The following is a 15,868-nucleotide window of genomic DNA, read 5'->3' as shown; positions in this document are numbered from 1 at the left end:
GATCAAATATTTATTGAGTCCCTACTATGTGTAGGCATATTCCTGTTGGATTGTTTGCTCTCCTCTGACAAAAAGTGTTCATTCAGACTTACATTTTGTGCTTTCTTTTTCACTTTTTCCTTTTTTTTTTCAGTAAACATGTATTTAAATAGAAAACAAAGTGTATGTTAGTGTCTCACAACCAATGCCCTAACACATCTGAGGTTTTGTATGATGATCAAATTTAAAAGAGGACATTTATTCCTCATTCAAATTTTTTGTGTCTTCAGGTCTCTGGCATGCATTTTGTATGAGATGTGCTGCACGAATCATGCATTCACTGGCTCCAATTTCTTATCCATCATTATAAAAATTGTTGAAGGTGACACTCCTTCTCTCCCTGAGAGATACCCAAGACAGCTGAATGCCATCATGGAAAGCTATGGAAAGAAATGTATTGCTGCAGAAGCAATTTTAAGTTGTACTTATATTTTAGTTCATTTGAACAATAATTTTCTTTTTAAACATTAAAAGCATGTCGAACAAGAGTCCTTCATTGAGACCATCTGCTATAGAAATTTTAAAAATTCCTTACATTGATGAACAACTACAGGTATTTAAAATGAAAGGGATACCTGGAAGCACATATTAGCATTTATATACCTTCTAGGACTTGTAGATGTGCTGTGGGAATAAGATGCAGTAAGAATCAGTCAGAAAGGAGAAACAAGATTTTTTTTAAAGCTGGAGGAAATTATTAGTAGACAATCTCATTGCCAAGGAAGGTGTGTGAACTCCAGTTCCCTGGTGCCCCAGATGTGAGAAGTTTGGATTGTGATTTTTTGCCTAACTGCAGCATCCACCCTTAGAGCTCTTGGCTTACAAATCTTACCTCTACACTTTGTAAGTGTATCCCTGCTAGTGCAAGAATGTACTACTAATGATACAAAATCTGGGGGTTTCATTGGGCCTTTATTATTCCACTCCTTATTTTGTATCCTACTAATACTTTTTATTGATTAGCTGAGTTTATTTTGTTTTCCTGTAGATTAAAAATTTTGATGCAGAGAATCTGCCTTCAATGGTAAGCAAAAAGCAAATGGTGTCCTCTCAGGATGTTTTTTTTTGTTTGTTTCCTTGTTTTTAGACTTCATAGGCTTTTACAATACAAATCCCTCAGGCAGATTTCCTTTAATTTTTATGAATAGTTTTAAGTGGACCCACAGAACAGTCATTCACCTTCACAAATGGGCACACCTTTTCATCAGTGTCCAGCTCTCAGGCACAGGAAACAGGGATGCTGACTTGATGTGCAGTCATTAGTTGAGCTCTGGCACTGTACTGACACTGGGGGGTGCCAAAATGATAGGAACAGATATGACTCCTGTCGTTTTGAAGCTTGACTGCTAGTAAGAGGACCCAGTAACCAAGAAAATGTAAGCAAGTAAATAAAATAATTGTAAACTATCAGAAGAACTAGGAAGAAAGAAAATAGCATGCTGTGAAATAAGGGAAAGGAAGGGCTTTGGTGGTCAGAGAAGGAGCAGGTGACTTTGTGACATCAGTGAGATGGTGAGAAGCAGCGCACCTTACAAAGAGCCTGAGGGAGAGTGTTGGGATCACGGGGAGTGGGTGGTACAAAACTCTGACTTAGGTGATGTCCCCTGGAGGGGAAAGCATTAAAGATGTGGGATGAGCAGGACAAGAGGGGGAAGTGGTGGGAGCTCCCTGGTGCTTTCAGCTCTCCCTGAGTATAGCTCTCCACTTGCCTGAGGGCAGACTTCTGAAAAGAGGCTGGTTGTTGGGATCAAAACCACAATGAAGGGTGTGTGAGCAAACAAACAAACAAAAAAGTCAAAAGGCATCCAATAGATCCCCTGGGACTAGGGTGAGAAAAATGAGGCCTTTGCCCTGGTGCAAAATTAAAGAGGACACCAAAAACTCAGTAATCTAGATAAATAATGTTGTAATGCAGTGTTTTTCAAAAAAACCCAAAGTAATGCTAAACAAAAGTCCATAGTAACAAAATGTCAAACGTTCAAGGACAGGATCCAATGGGGCTAGGATGAAAGTGGAGCTAAAACCAAGCAGGACCCTGCAGGGCCGTCTCAGGTATGAAAGTCCCTCCATGTCCACTGTTTCTTGAAACAGTGTCCACTGTTTGTAGAAAAAGGCTTTAGTCTCCTAAGCCTTTCCTGAGTTCCCAGAAACAGACTCAAGTAGTTACTAATTAGAGAATTGAGGGAATGCAGAAACAAAAGAAAAGCAGTCAAGCAAGAAAAGTAATGATAGCCTAAACAACAGTTCAGTGATAAAACAGAATCCTAGTTCCTCCCCAAGGGATATACATAATAATCTAATGCATATATTTGAGTTGTTCTGCAGAAACTAGGACCCCTACCCAGGTGGTGACTATATGATGACAACCAGCATGTAGACCCCAGACTGGTTGGAACCAGAGATTGATGATTAAGATTCCCAAAACACCACCCCATTACCTCAGCACCAACCAATCTAAAGAAAGTCCATGAGCTGCAACCCTCACCCCAAATGTTGCCTTTAAAAACCCTTCCCTGAAAGCTATCAGGGAGTTCGGGTCTGTTGAACATTAGCTACCCATTCTCTTTGCTTGGTGCCCTGTAATAAACGCTGTACTTTCCTTCACCATGACCTGGTATCATTAAATTGGCTTTGCTGGCGAGCGGACCTAAGTTCAGCTCGTTAAGAAAGTGAGGTAGAATGGTGCAAGTTCAGGACAGGTCTTGTTGCTTTTTAAACTTTTGCTGTTGTATTCTCCAAGGCTTTTTGTCATTAATATTGATTTTTTTATAATACTGCATTGAAATATTATTTACCTTGGTTACTGAGTTTTTTGTGCCCCTTAAATTTGTACCTGAGGTGAGTGCCTTGCTTGTCTCACCCTAGTCCTGGCCCTGGTGATGCCGAAACTCAGCCTCTGTGAACCAGTGCTGAATCAAATCTTGGAGACAAAGTTTTGGGTGAAGTAGCAAAGAATAGCTTATTGCTTTGTCAGGCAAATGGGGACACAGAAGACCCATGCCCTCTAAACTGTGTGTTCCAGCTCAGGGGGATTTGGTGAGGAGTTTTATAGCAGTGGTTCAAGGGCAGGGTTGCTGTTAAGGATCAGGGTGTGGTGTGTGCAGGGCCTGCACTCCTTTAATCTGGCCTCAGGTGGTCTCCTGATGAGCTTCTGTGGTTCTCCAGGTTATCAAACTTTGACCTTCTCTCTGGAATGAAGAATGCTTCGTCAAGTAGTTAACATCTTCCATTTGTTGGGGGTTTTAGTTCTGCAGAAGAACTCAAAGGTATTGTTACGTGTATCCCTTGAGGCGGAACCAGGACCCTGTCCCAAGGCTGCACTATTGTTTCTTAACTGTTCCTCCCTTCTCTCTGCATTCCCTCCCTTCATTGATTAGCAACTCTTTGAACCTGCCCTTTGGAACTCAGGGAAAGTCATGGATGCTGAAGCCTAGTCTCTACAAATAGGGGACACAGAAAGGATTTTGTGCCCAGGAGCCTCACAGGGTCCTGTTCGGTTTCACTGGGAGTGGAGACATCGTCCACTACAGGCCCTGAGGTGGGAGAGAACTGTGTCTTCTTGGAGCTGAGGGAAGGCCTGCCTGTGGCTGGGTGACTGGGAGCAAGAGAGCAGGCAGAGCAAGATGAAGTTGGAAAGGTGGACAGGAGCCTGACCCCACAGGAGCTGCTGTGTAATGTTTTAAACCTGTTACAGAAGGAAAAATAGTTACCAGTGGGTTCGATTTCAAGCCTCAGACACGAGTCAGTAGTACTACACATCAGAAAAGGCTACTGGTCATTTTATGCCTCTTCATCCCTGAAGAGTCTTTAAGGTATGTTACGGCTGTTCTTTTTTTCAGCACCTGATGTGCCGATATTCGGAAATGACCCTGGAAGACAAGAATTTGAATCGTCAGAAGGAGGCAACTTATATAATTAATGCTGTGTAAGTAATTGCTTTGTTTTTAAAAAGCCCACTGTGTGTAAATGTTAAATGCCTTAAATGTTAAATGTCTTAAACAATCTATTAGTGCTAAGCTGACAGCATGGAGTATCCTAGAATTCACTTAAGTCTTGCCAAGAAATTAAGGAGCTTCAGTAACTTGACGTTCCAAAGCCCTTTGCCCCAGGTGGCAGCAAATTGAAATCATAAAAGTTTAAACCTCTGCACAGCTTACAGATCTGCAGGGTAGCTCTGCAGTTGCATTGTAAGTATATAGAGAAATTCATCTCTCAAACGTTTAGTGATATTTATGCTAATGAACATTCAGATTAAGCATAAATGGCTTTCACATGTTGGTTGTTTAAGAGGAACTGGCAGAGTATCTATTGAAAAGCTGACACTGTGGAGTCCTGGGACAATTGAAAATAAGCCAAAATTTACTTTCTTGAGATACACATAAGAACTAGAGAATGTGTGTTTCACAAAGAGCCATAATTTTTTCCTGATCTCATTTCTCTCTCCTACCTCATTCAAAATTTCTATGCCATAACTTACAAGAGCCCAGAATACTAGGTTATGTCAGAACAGCCATGTGCAGCTGTGCAGGCTGTGTACTGCACAACTCCAGGAGGCACCACTGATAAGACCAAATCTATAATTTTGCTGAAGAAAGGCTATTTAATTTTGTGAGGACCCAATGAGAATGACAGTCCCTCCCAGAGCTGTGCAGGGCAGTGAAGTGAGAATGGTAGCCCTCATCAGCTTGATCTTCAAGGCCAAATTACACAAATATGCTTCTCTAACTCCCAGTCCAGTGGTTTCTCAACTGTGCCGTGTTTGTTTTCCATCTCCACATTCAAACTGAGGGAACTGGTCCATCAAAGGTATTCAGTCTTTGTTTAATGCATGATCTCCAGTTTAAATACCCTGCAACTCAGGAGATAAATATTTAAGCATGCCCCTATAACCTAGTTTTCTTGGGTTACTACCTATTTTTTTCAAGAATGCCTGGAACTTCTCATTTTATTTTATTAACAAGATATGTGGGAGTAGTAGGTATCTTATTTTTAAAATACTGGACTAACCTTAACTATCATTTTGTACTGCAGTTTTGAAAAGTTTGCCTGACTGTGCTTACAATTATAGTGTGCTCGAATCTAGTTCTTCAGGTGATCTTTCACATTATGAGATATCAATTTCAAATTGTCACTGTTATTTTCAAGATCTATGACTGTTTTGAGGGGCTCTATCTGGTTTTACAAAATAAAGCATGTGTATTGCTGAAAACTGCATGGCTCCTGGAGGCTCTGGTCTGAACTGTATTCCAGAGGGATGAGAACTGCCTACAGCGGTCATTACAGTTTCCTCATAGTGTTTCTTAAGGAGGGAGTTGAGTGCAAAAGGCATTCCGCTATTGGGCCCTAACCAAGCCAGGCACAGAAGCAAATGCCATTGAGAATGTGGTTGCAGACCTTTCAATACATGGTTAATGTAAGCACATTTCTTTAACTGAAGAAAGAGGCTCTTGAATAATATTGGCTAACATTTTCAGGGGTAATGACCATATGCTTTGCTCTGTTATAAGCTCTTTGCATGAATTAACTCATTTAAACTCACAACAACCCTACAAAGTAGGTACTATTATTATTATTATTTAAATGATCATAGAGAGGTTAAGTAACTTCCCCAAAGGCATACAGCATGTAGCCTGGGAGCTAGGATTTGAACCCAGAGAATGTTCTTAATTGTGCAATTAATCACTATGCCATGCTGCCATAAAAATACCTACTGTATGAAGCCTAGAAGATAAGGCATATTCAGTAACTTTTAGCTATTATAATACTACAATTTGGGGATACTTTTATATGTCAGGCACTGTACATATGTTATCTCATATAATACTCAGGATAGCCCATTCTTTATGGATGAGAAAACTGGGGTTCAGAGAAATTCAGTAACTTGCCCAAGGCTACAGAGCTAATGAGTGGTAGAGATGGGATTCAAACCCTGCCTGTCTAATTCCAAAATTATGTCTTATCCACATGGTTGAATTAGTCTGCCAGTCTATTTACTCCCTAATGGCCAAGATCCTAATTTGTCTTACACTATGAAAACCAGTCATAGGCAACGAAATGAGCAGAAATTTGCAAAGTACATAATTTGCTTTTAAACAAAAATCTAGTTTAAAAAATATTGCCAATAATATTGCCACAGTCCTTCTTGGCTAATTACCTACCCAGAGTTTATTAGTTTTTGCTTGGCATGTCTTGAGATGCTTTTCCCTTCTCAGTAGTGTAATGATACTTCTGTAAAATACTTGTTTAATTTTTCTGAGCATGTTTGGGATGGGTTGCACGTGGGAATCTTTATTATCTATAGGCAGAAAAAAATCCACCTGCAGACCCTGTGGGCACTGTCTGAGGTACAGAAGATGACACCAAGAGAGAGGATGTGGCTGAAGAAGGTCCAGGCAGCTGATAAGGAGGCCAGGAAGCTAAAGTAAGTGACCTTCCCTTAGTGCCCTGGGCCCTGGGCTGCTTCCCAGGGCTCTAGAGGAATTTGCTGAAGAAAAGCAAAAACCACAACAAGAAAATGCACATTCTCATTATATATTTATCAGTTTATTCATTCACTCATTCCCTCAAAAGATGGTTATTGAGCCATAGATGGTTATTGGATGCCAGGCACTATTAATAACAGGCTTTCAGTCTTGTGTGAAAAGAAGGATTGAATATCAGGGAGGTTATTAGGAATGAAAATATAAGGTCAGCCTCCAGACGAAGCCTCTTTGTTGCTGACACCTTCTGTACACAGCACCGTGAGGGGGTGATATGGTGGCCTCACTATTCTGTCCACACTCCCCAGGTGTTTGCTAAACCCCTCTGCCCAGAGCCCTGGCTGCTCTGTACCTGCAGGAAATTGCTGGCTTTAGCAAGGAGCCTGGAAACAACTCTGTTCTGTCAGGTAAAGCCCTTCACAGTCTACTCAGGGCATGCTGCTGGTGTGAGAGATCACAAGTGTTTAGAGTTTACACATGAAAAGGGGGTTCCAAAGAGCCCCAAACTCCCAATTTCTCAAAGACTGATTTTTCAGCTGGTATGTGACCCAATTTCCTAATTTTTCTTCTTCTTTCTTCCTCTGCCAATTTTTTGGTGGCTTAGAAGCCCCAACAAAGAAATAGAGAGACAAAAAAAGATATGAAACTCAAATCTGTCCATTTTGTGACCTTGTTAATGTACCTGAAAAATGATTCTAGGTGTCCCTGTACTTACAGTGAATATCATGATGAACCAAGTAAGAACCTGAGAGATGATTTTCCCTTAACACATGTTTCCTTTAATAAATGTGGGAAAAGATTTCTGTCAAAGTGCTTCCTGGGCAGTCGTGTGCTGGTGAATGTTTTACAGCCCCCTCTGGGCTTGCGGGGGCCGGAGGGGTAGCTACTAATTTGTTTGCTGATTCTGTTGTGTAAATGGCCACTTTCAAGTTACCAATGTGATATCATTCAGTATTCAGTTGGAAGATATGTGCAAACCAGTACACCACTAAGTGTGGATTTTGCTGAAGAAATATAGTCACTAAAGTTGTTTAGACTGTTGCATCAACTCACAGTCCCAGATCTATTTCTAACACCTCAGGAATGGCAATATTTCCGGGGTACCATGGTTCATGTCATTGGTTGAGGGTGAAAGGAAAATTAAATCTCTGACAGGAACAGATTAAAAAGGCAATTTAATAACTTGCACATTACAAATTATTTTTCAAATTAAAACTATTTTTTAATATGCAAAAAAGTCATAGATCTTCCTCACGGCATTTAATATTTTTGTTATTAAAGGCAATGATTTTTAAGTAAGTTTGTTCTTGATTTTATGAATAAATTGCATTGGAGTGGTTTTGATTATTGTTTCCAGGATTCGAGAAAGGTCATGTGTTTTAGGTAGAAAACGACTCCAAGGCCATGAGCATTATAATGTACCCATTTTATAGACAAGAAAATTTGACTACAGGGATATTCAGTGATTTTTCAAGAAATCTAAGTATAAATTAGCATACAAGTAATCACAAGAACTCAAATCTTTCCTCCAGTTTAATAGCAGGTCTATTAAATTCGACTCTCCTATTGTAGAGGAAACAGAAAATGTCTGAGAAAAATTCCCCTTCATAGTGGCTTTCATATTCTTTTCCATAAATTCTTTGAAATGCAGGTCTGTTTTCCGCATCTATGGGTTTGTTATCCAGTTATTCATATGTGTTGGGCTCTCTACCGGGCATCGGAGACACACTCCTGTCTGTTGTCAGCACAGGCCGAGAGCACACAGGGATGGCACCACCCTCTTCCCCTGAGTTCTGGGTTCTTGAGGGTGAATAAAGAGCCAGCATCCTGCGTGTTTTAAAGGAAAATCGAGTGGGGCTGCACTGCACTCACGTGATGAAGGAGAGACCGCGGGCCTGGCTGCCCGACACCCCAGTCTGCCTTTTGAAACAGGGATCACACGTGTAATGTAGATGTGGTTTTAGCAAATTGCAGCTCTTTTTCTATGTTCACTTTATGCAGAAAGCTTGTGGCAGAAAAATATGAAGAAAACAACAAACGAATGCAAGAACTGAGATCTCGGAACTTCCAGCAGCTGACTGTGGATGTGCTCCACGTGAGTGCGCTTCTGTTTTCAATTTTACAAAAGACCTTTTCTTGCCTCAGATTCTTCAGATTCATGGGGCCAGTTGGGTAGGAAAAGGGACAAGGTAGGGAAAAAAAGCATCCAGACCAACTCTGCCCAATTCCAGGCTGGACTGGGATTTGTTTTAGAACGTAGGCCAACAATTAGTGATGGCACTAATTCAAAGCAAGTGCCTGCTGTGTAAGGATGACTTAATCTGCACTGAATGAACAACTGAAGAGTTAAAAGTATGACTTTGCAGAACAAATGTGTGTCTATCTAATTTTGAATTTTAGCCGTGCTATTGTTGCTTTACTTCTTTAGTCCACTGTTCTTTTTCTGTCTTATTTTTCTTTCTTTCCCTCTTTATTTTCTGTCTCCCATCCATATCATCATGCATTGCGTTAATAACCCCTTTCAAACTTTGGAGAATTATCATACATATCCAATAATAGGGTTGCAGACTCACATGAAATGCACCCCAAATTCATGTCCTCTGCATCCCAAGCCTCTGCATACCGTCCCCTAATGGTTAAAAATATCTTCATTGGCCTTGGTGTGGATTTTGATACTTAAGGTAGTCTTTCTTCAGGGTTGTATTTGGATAATAGACATCAACACCAACCTCCTAGCTCTTTGGTAAAAGCAATTGGGGAAGGAGTCCTTTTTAAGGAAAACTTTATTGTCTCAAATTCTGGTTATTTGTTCACTGGTGATCCCTGCCTCTGAGGGAGATTCTTTCCTTTAGCAGGAAGAACCAAGCCCCTGAGGCTGTGGGGATGATCCCTGAGGTCTGGGGATGCTCATTCTACTGTAGCTCAGTAATCAGAGGGCTCCGCACCCTGGGGTGTGCCGGAGCCCTGGGCAGAGCTCACTCGCAGACAAGGCAGAGCATGGGAACGTTGTTTTCTGCCTCCCTCTGATTGGTGATCCACCTTTCTCAATTACTTAGTGGTTGGGAGTGCTTTAGAGTTCTGAAAACCCAAAGCTGGAGCAGATGGGGGCCCAGCCTACATTGACCTTAGGAGTCTCTGTCCATCAGGCCCTTTAGTAGACAGTGTGTACCCAGCTGACACTGCTCCATCCCAACCCCTATTCTCCACCATCTCTCACTCCCAGGGTAGCTGGCCTCAGAGGTGTGGGAGTGGGATGGTTCCTGCTCACAGAACCTTAGGGTGGAGAAGTTGCCTGCTGAGGGGCAGCAGTGTCAGACCCCTACTCGGGGAAGGGTCTTGACACCACCAAGCCCCCTGCAAACACTGAGCACCCTCCTTCAGCTCCCCAGGTACTTTCGAGGCCCTGAAGTGATGACTTGTGGAGGTGGGTCATCTTCCCTCAGGATTGAGACTGCAGATTCCCGCACATCCTCAACAAGAGTCTGGCATGATGATAAGAATTCTGTGTTTGTTAATAAATGTAAAATACTTGTTTAATCAGCTGATAAAAACCAGGACTTTTTTTCTGGAATGCTCAGGGTCCCCTGCTTCTAAGGGATTTTACCCCCAGAGATTGGAAATTGAGAAGTACAGATGTGATAATATTTTGTTTTATAAAGCCTAAATAACTTTATTCTTAAAGTTAGCATATGGCAAATAAAAATGTAGTTTCAAGTACGATCTTACATTTTAATGTCTGATAATTCACTTAACTTCTTTGTTTTTCTTCATTGGCCTTAAAAATAATCATTTCTGTGTTCTTTTTCATTTCCAATATGATTACTAGTAGTGTGAAGCAACAACACTGTATGAGGTCCTGTCTCTTCTATAAATTAGGGCCCTTGGGGGATCCTAAAGTCACTTAAGATTTTATTTGCTCTATATTATCCTATAGAACATGGGAGTCCAGATCTTGGCCCAGTTCAAATGAGGAAAGTGAGGATTTCACAGAGATTTTATGAAGTCCCAACTCATAACCTCCACAGTGTCTGCCTAGTTTCTCCCAATTCCACCCCCATCCATCAGCAAGGAGCAAAGGCAGGCGGGAGGTGCCTGCCGCTGTCTTGACCAGAGATGGTGGTTCATTCTTTGGTTGTGTAAGATTCAGTATCACCAGCATCTTGGGTTCTGAGCTTTCCAGAAGCAAGTTTCCTAAGTTGCATATTGATGGGGGCAGGAAGTGCTCCAGGCAGCCCCTGGCTCTTGAAGAGAAGACCCTCCTTGGGCTGATTCTGCCCAGCGTGCAGGGTTGTTCAGCACCCCAGGTCTCTCGCCCGCCCTTGTGCAGTTACATCAGCCATTTCCCTCTGACCCATCAGTAGCATCCCACTTTCTCTCTTTCAAATGTCACTGCCTCTTCAGGAGAACTGTCTTTGACCTCTCAGGTCCACAGTCTACTAGCCCTCCTCCAAATTCTTATGTTTTCTAGCAATGCTTCTCAAACTTCAAAATGTACCTGAATCACCTCTTGGTCTTGTTGAAATGTAGATTCTGATTTGGCTGGTCTGGGGTGGGGCCTGGGATGCTGCATTTCTAACAAACTCCCTGGTGATTCCAATGCTGCTGGGCCAGGACCACACGCTGATTAGTAATGGACAGAAATTGGGGTTCTTGAAAGCAGCTTCAGACGAAGGAGGATCTGGAAAAGCCATGATGAGCGGACCTTCTTATAATCTCTTTAGGAAAAAAGAGCATTTAATGGGAATTGAAGAAAAGGAGGGGTAACCTGAGGGAAAGCTTTCTTGTTTCCCCTGGAGGAGGATGGAGAGAGGAGGCCAGGCAGAGAGGAGACCAGTCTGATCACATTCACAGGCACAGGAGTGAGGCAGGCGTAATATATTCAGAGAACCAAGGAGGGGAAGCTGACACTTTGCAGATGGACTGAAGGGTCTAGACATCTCACGGAAAGGCATCAGTGAGCTGAAAAGGATGAAATACAGTGTGAGAAATAAGCTGGATTAATCGGATGCAAGAGGCTAAAGAAAAACATGATTAAGAAGGAGAGAAGGAAGAGGCACACATTCCTGTCTTTGCCCAGATGCACATTTGTGGTTGAATTTCTTCCTCCTCTTGCTGGGGCTCTGTTCTTTAGTCCTCTTCCTTCTGTCTGGCTGGCTGAAGCAAACCTCATTATATTTCAAAAGCAGTTGTAGGAGGTAGAATCACAGTTAGGGGAGAGATAGGCTGGCTGTGTCACCTCTTAAATGTTATAACAATTCTTTGGGGCATTTAGGAGAGTGGCTTGCTTTGTTTTTCAGATCCTGACTGATGGGGCCTTTTACGCTGGCAGGCATTTTCTGCTCCACTGAATTTGGGCTTTGAAATCTTGAAGCGTAGTTGACTGTGGAATCATGTTGGCACCATTTCTTTAAAGGATGGTAGCTTAAAACAACTAGATACCACGATGCACACACTAAGCCCAGTCTTTCTTTTATCCTGGGGTGTATGCATGTGTGATGGTTTCTGTGAAAATTGTGTGGCAGATCAGGCCTCCAAATGTGAAATAGTCCTGGGGATCAAAGAGAAGATCAAGTCTTGCTCCTTCTAAGAGAAGCAATTATAACAATTCTGTTCTCTTCAAAGAGAACCTCAGAAAATCAAAGTCAACTGAGAGTCCAAATACTTGTTTTCAAATAATTTCTGAAGTGCACACAAAGGCACATTTCGTGCAGTCTCTGCTTTTTGCACTATCAGTGATCCTTTGAAATGTGGAGCCAGTTTCACCTCCTGCAACAATTATTATACAGTACATAAAATGGACTTCTTAAAAATATTTTATGACTATATTTCCACAGATGCCACATCACAGTGTAGCACAGCTATGTTTTACTTATTCATTGAAGATTAGTTTGAACTTTCTCCTTTTGATAAGAAGACGCTCTTGGAATAGTTCTCCATGAAAGCCATTTATCCAGGAAAACAGGTCAATTCAGCATTAGCTCTGGGTGGCAAACACACACACACACACACACACACACACACACACACACACAGATTAGTTGAAATGCCTATCGAAACATTTGAGAAGTTTAACTTTTATTTTTTTGAAGTGGAAACTCTTTCATGTCACCTTTTAGATCTCTTTCTTTTAGGAAATTGAAATTCATAGAATCACAGAGCTTTTAAAGCTGGAGGAGAGCTTTAAAAGACATTATCGAAGCCAGCACCTCTAGTCTTGAGACAAGGAAGCTGAGCAGGGCTAGACATCCTGCCCGCCTCACCCTCACCATGACCCTGACGCTCAGGCCAAGAGAGGTTACATGCTTTGCCCAAGGTCACCTGCCGAGTTAATTCAGAGCTGTTCCTCTCATCCCAAGCTGCCTTCTTGAGATTTGAAAATGTTATCATGTTTAAGGGAAAGGATTAGGTAGGCTTTTGTTTCTAAGTCGTCTTCTAAACAAGAATATTGTTTCATTTGTGGTAATGCTGTTTCCTCTGATCAGCTTCTCATGAATTGTTCATTACTTTCTGCAAGGAATTTGATGACCCAGCTTCAGAGAACCTGCCTGAGTCTCAGCCCATTCCTTCCCTGGACCTTGGCACACTTGGGTCAAGTGTAGAGGACACCGTAGCTGACCTTGGAGATCATGGTATGAGTTTGCATCAGCCTGCAGAAGGCTGCTCTTGGATGGCATGTGCATTGGTGAGGCTGGCCCTCCAGTGAGCCTGGCCGGCCTCTAGGAGAAACCTTGGGTGTATGCGGCCACCTTCTGTCAGTTTGCCAGAGCTGGGCTGTAGTGGTGAAGAGCAGAGAAGCCGAGGGCTTTGTCCATCCTCTCTTGTCTTTGTCATAGTGAAGATGAGCTGGAAACTTGCACCAGATGAGAGACCTCCCCTTCTACATGAGTTAAACAACATCACTACTAACATGTGTAAGACTGTGAATGCTCTGAAGTAAGTTGTTTCCCTGGCCCTCATGAACCAGAAAAAAAATGCTCAGAGCTGTCAGCCAAACTGGGGAGATATGTCATAGCCTAATGGTATAAAACATGAGCTTTAGAGTAAAAAACTGGCCCTATCAGGGAAGACCCTGGCAACAATCTGTCTAGGTCTCAGTTTCCTTTACCATGAAACAAGAATAAAGCAAATTAGCTAAGGCCTGTGACGTGCTCTCAGCTCCATGTCCAGCACATGGTAAAAGCCAAAGAGAGGGAAGCAGTTCATGGCCCCGAGGGGCAGGGTTGGGAACGTGGGGCCTCGCAGTCCTGTACCCCTCTCCCCAGGGCCGCTGACAAGTGTCAGGAACATCGTAGGCACTCAGTGAATATTCCTTGAGTGAATGAATGTGTGGATGAATGACATGTTGTCTCGACCTCTGAGAAGCAGATGCCAAGACGGGACTAAAAGTGCAAAGATATTATTAGAGGAAATGTCTGCATAAAAGGAGTTAGGAAAGGAGCTAGGAAAGGCTGAGAGAACTGTCAGACCGCAATTTGAGTCTCCTTGCAAGTGAAGAGAGAGGTTCGCTGGATGAGCACTAGTCTGCGAGGCAGTCAGAGGCAGCCAGGACGTCAGGAAGTGCTTCAGGAGACTTGGAGGCTGCGTGTCCCTGCTGCAGTGGGCCTGGGGTGGGGATGGCAGAGGGGCATGGTAGCCTCACTCTCCTTGTGGGTGAAGGTCTTGAGGTGCATCCTCGTGGCTGGAACTCTCTTTGGCAGTAGCTGAGTTCTCTTTCCAAAGAATGGAGGTAGTGAAACTTGGATTTGGCTGGTCATCTCAGCCCAAATTTGCATTTGATGTCTTCCTGATAGAGCTGTTAGAGCTCGTGCTGCCTTCTTCAGCTGTGAGGAGACTAGGACCTGATGCTCTTCAGGTTGCCATTTGCCAACTTTTGAAATGGTGTTTTGGAAGCCACCTGGTAATGGGTGTTATTGGCAGACAAATATGTGTATCAGATGGATTTGCATTTAGATTCTTTTCAGGTATTTATTTATTTATTTATTTGGCTGCATTGGGTCTTAGTTGCAGCATGCAGGATCTTAGTTGTGGCATGCAGAATCTTTTCGTTGAGGCACGCGGGCTCTTCATTACAGGGCGCAGGCTTATCTCTAGTTGTGGTGCTTGGGCTCTAGAGCACACAGTCTCAGTAGTTGCAGCACGTGGGCCCAGTTGCCCCGTGGCATGTGGGATTCTAGTTCCCCAACCAGGGATGGAACCTGCGTCCCCTGCATTGGAAGGTGGACACCCAACCACTGGACCACCAGGGAAGTCCCCAAGTATTTCTTTAATACATTATTTGTTATTTTACAAAGGTAAAATTTGGAAATGTAGAACTGTCCCCTGGGCCTTTCTTTCCAAGGCTATAAAACCAAGGGCTAGGCAGACCTTTGAGTAGCACCGATATGGATGGCCTGTGCACTGCTGGAGGGCCATCGCCATCTAGAAAGAGGAAGCCCCAGGACAGGGCGTTGAGTGGGTGGTCTAGGATCAAGAGGCCTGGGCCCAGCCTCCAGATTTCAGATAGGAAAGGGTACTTATTTCACAGACGAGAAGCCAAAGACAGTAGGTAATTTGCTCAAGGACTCCAAAGTTCCTGCTTTCTAGTGCAAGTTACTCCTAAGCTAGCTCTGACCACAGAGCTGCCAGGACTCTCAGGCTGGCATCCTCCTTACCTTGTCCTTTGTCTTCTGTTGGGAGGTTTTGGTATGGCAGACCATGTGTTGAGTTACCAGCCAAACTGGAAGTGGGTCAATCCACTCCTTTGCCCACCTTGTTCACTCCGTAAGGAAACTACTTAGATGCCCATTATAAGCTGTGAGAGCCAAAAACACATAGTAGTTTTAGGTGGGCCAAATGCCTTGTAAAATACTTTAAACATTTCCCTTATTTTTTCCTCTCTGTAAATTCATATTTTCTAATTTATGTTCTTTCTTAAATATTAAATTGAAAAGGGAGACTATGAAGAACTATGAAAATGTAGACTTTGGGTTGATGATTGGTTAGATGGTGGGTAATTGCAAGATGGTTAGTGACCTCATAGCTAAATCATGAAACTTTGAGACAGGAAACTTTAATTTGTTGATGAACTCTGAAGTGGTTAATTATTACCCCCATTTTCTTTGCCTTATAGAAGATTTGACTCCAAACTTTCAGCACCCAGAGGAGGTTGTAATTTATTTTTTATCTAGCTTGTATATATAAAATAAAATTACACAATCATTTTTTTTAAGCTCCTGCAGCAAATGTTTAATCAGTCTTAGATGCTGAATTGGGAAATTCCCTCTGGGATTGAGGAGTTAGTTGCAGAGAAACAAGACAGGGTGAGGCATTATTTACATCTGATATGCATTTAGTTGACAATAGCTGATTTA

General features: G+C 42.5%; 1 protein-coding gene across 1 annotated transcript in view; it reads left to right on the top strand.

Annotated features, from left to right (window-relative positions):
- Positions 1 to 15,868, top strand: part of NEK11 (NIMA related kinase 11) — a 283,096-nt gene that overhangs the window by 109,076 nt on the left and 158,152 nt on the right. Inside the window, 6 exon segments of the mRNA XM_061194684.1 lie at positions 270 to 411; positions 506 to 592; positions 3,879 to 3,964; positions 6,341 to 6,460; positions 8,520 to 8,613; positions 13,033 to 13,147. Coding sequence (XP_061050667.1) covers positions 270 to 411; positions 506 to 592; positions 3,879 to 3,964; positions 6,341 to 6,460; positions 8,520 to 8,613; positions 13,033 to 13,147 — 644 coding nt within the window.

This window comes from Eubalaena glacialis, chromosome 6, assembly GCF_028564815.1.
Source record: "Eubalaena glacialis isolate mEubGla1 chromosome 6, mEubGla1.1.hap2.+ XY, whole genome shotgun sequence".
In the NCBI taxonomy this organism is placed as follows: domain Eukaryota; kingdom Metazoa; phylum Chordata; class Mammalia; order Artiodactyla; family Balaenidae; genus Eubalaena; species Eubalaena glacialis.
The sequence above is the reverse complement of the archived record's forward strand: the minus strand, read 5'-3'. Positions and strand labels throughout refer to the sequence as shown.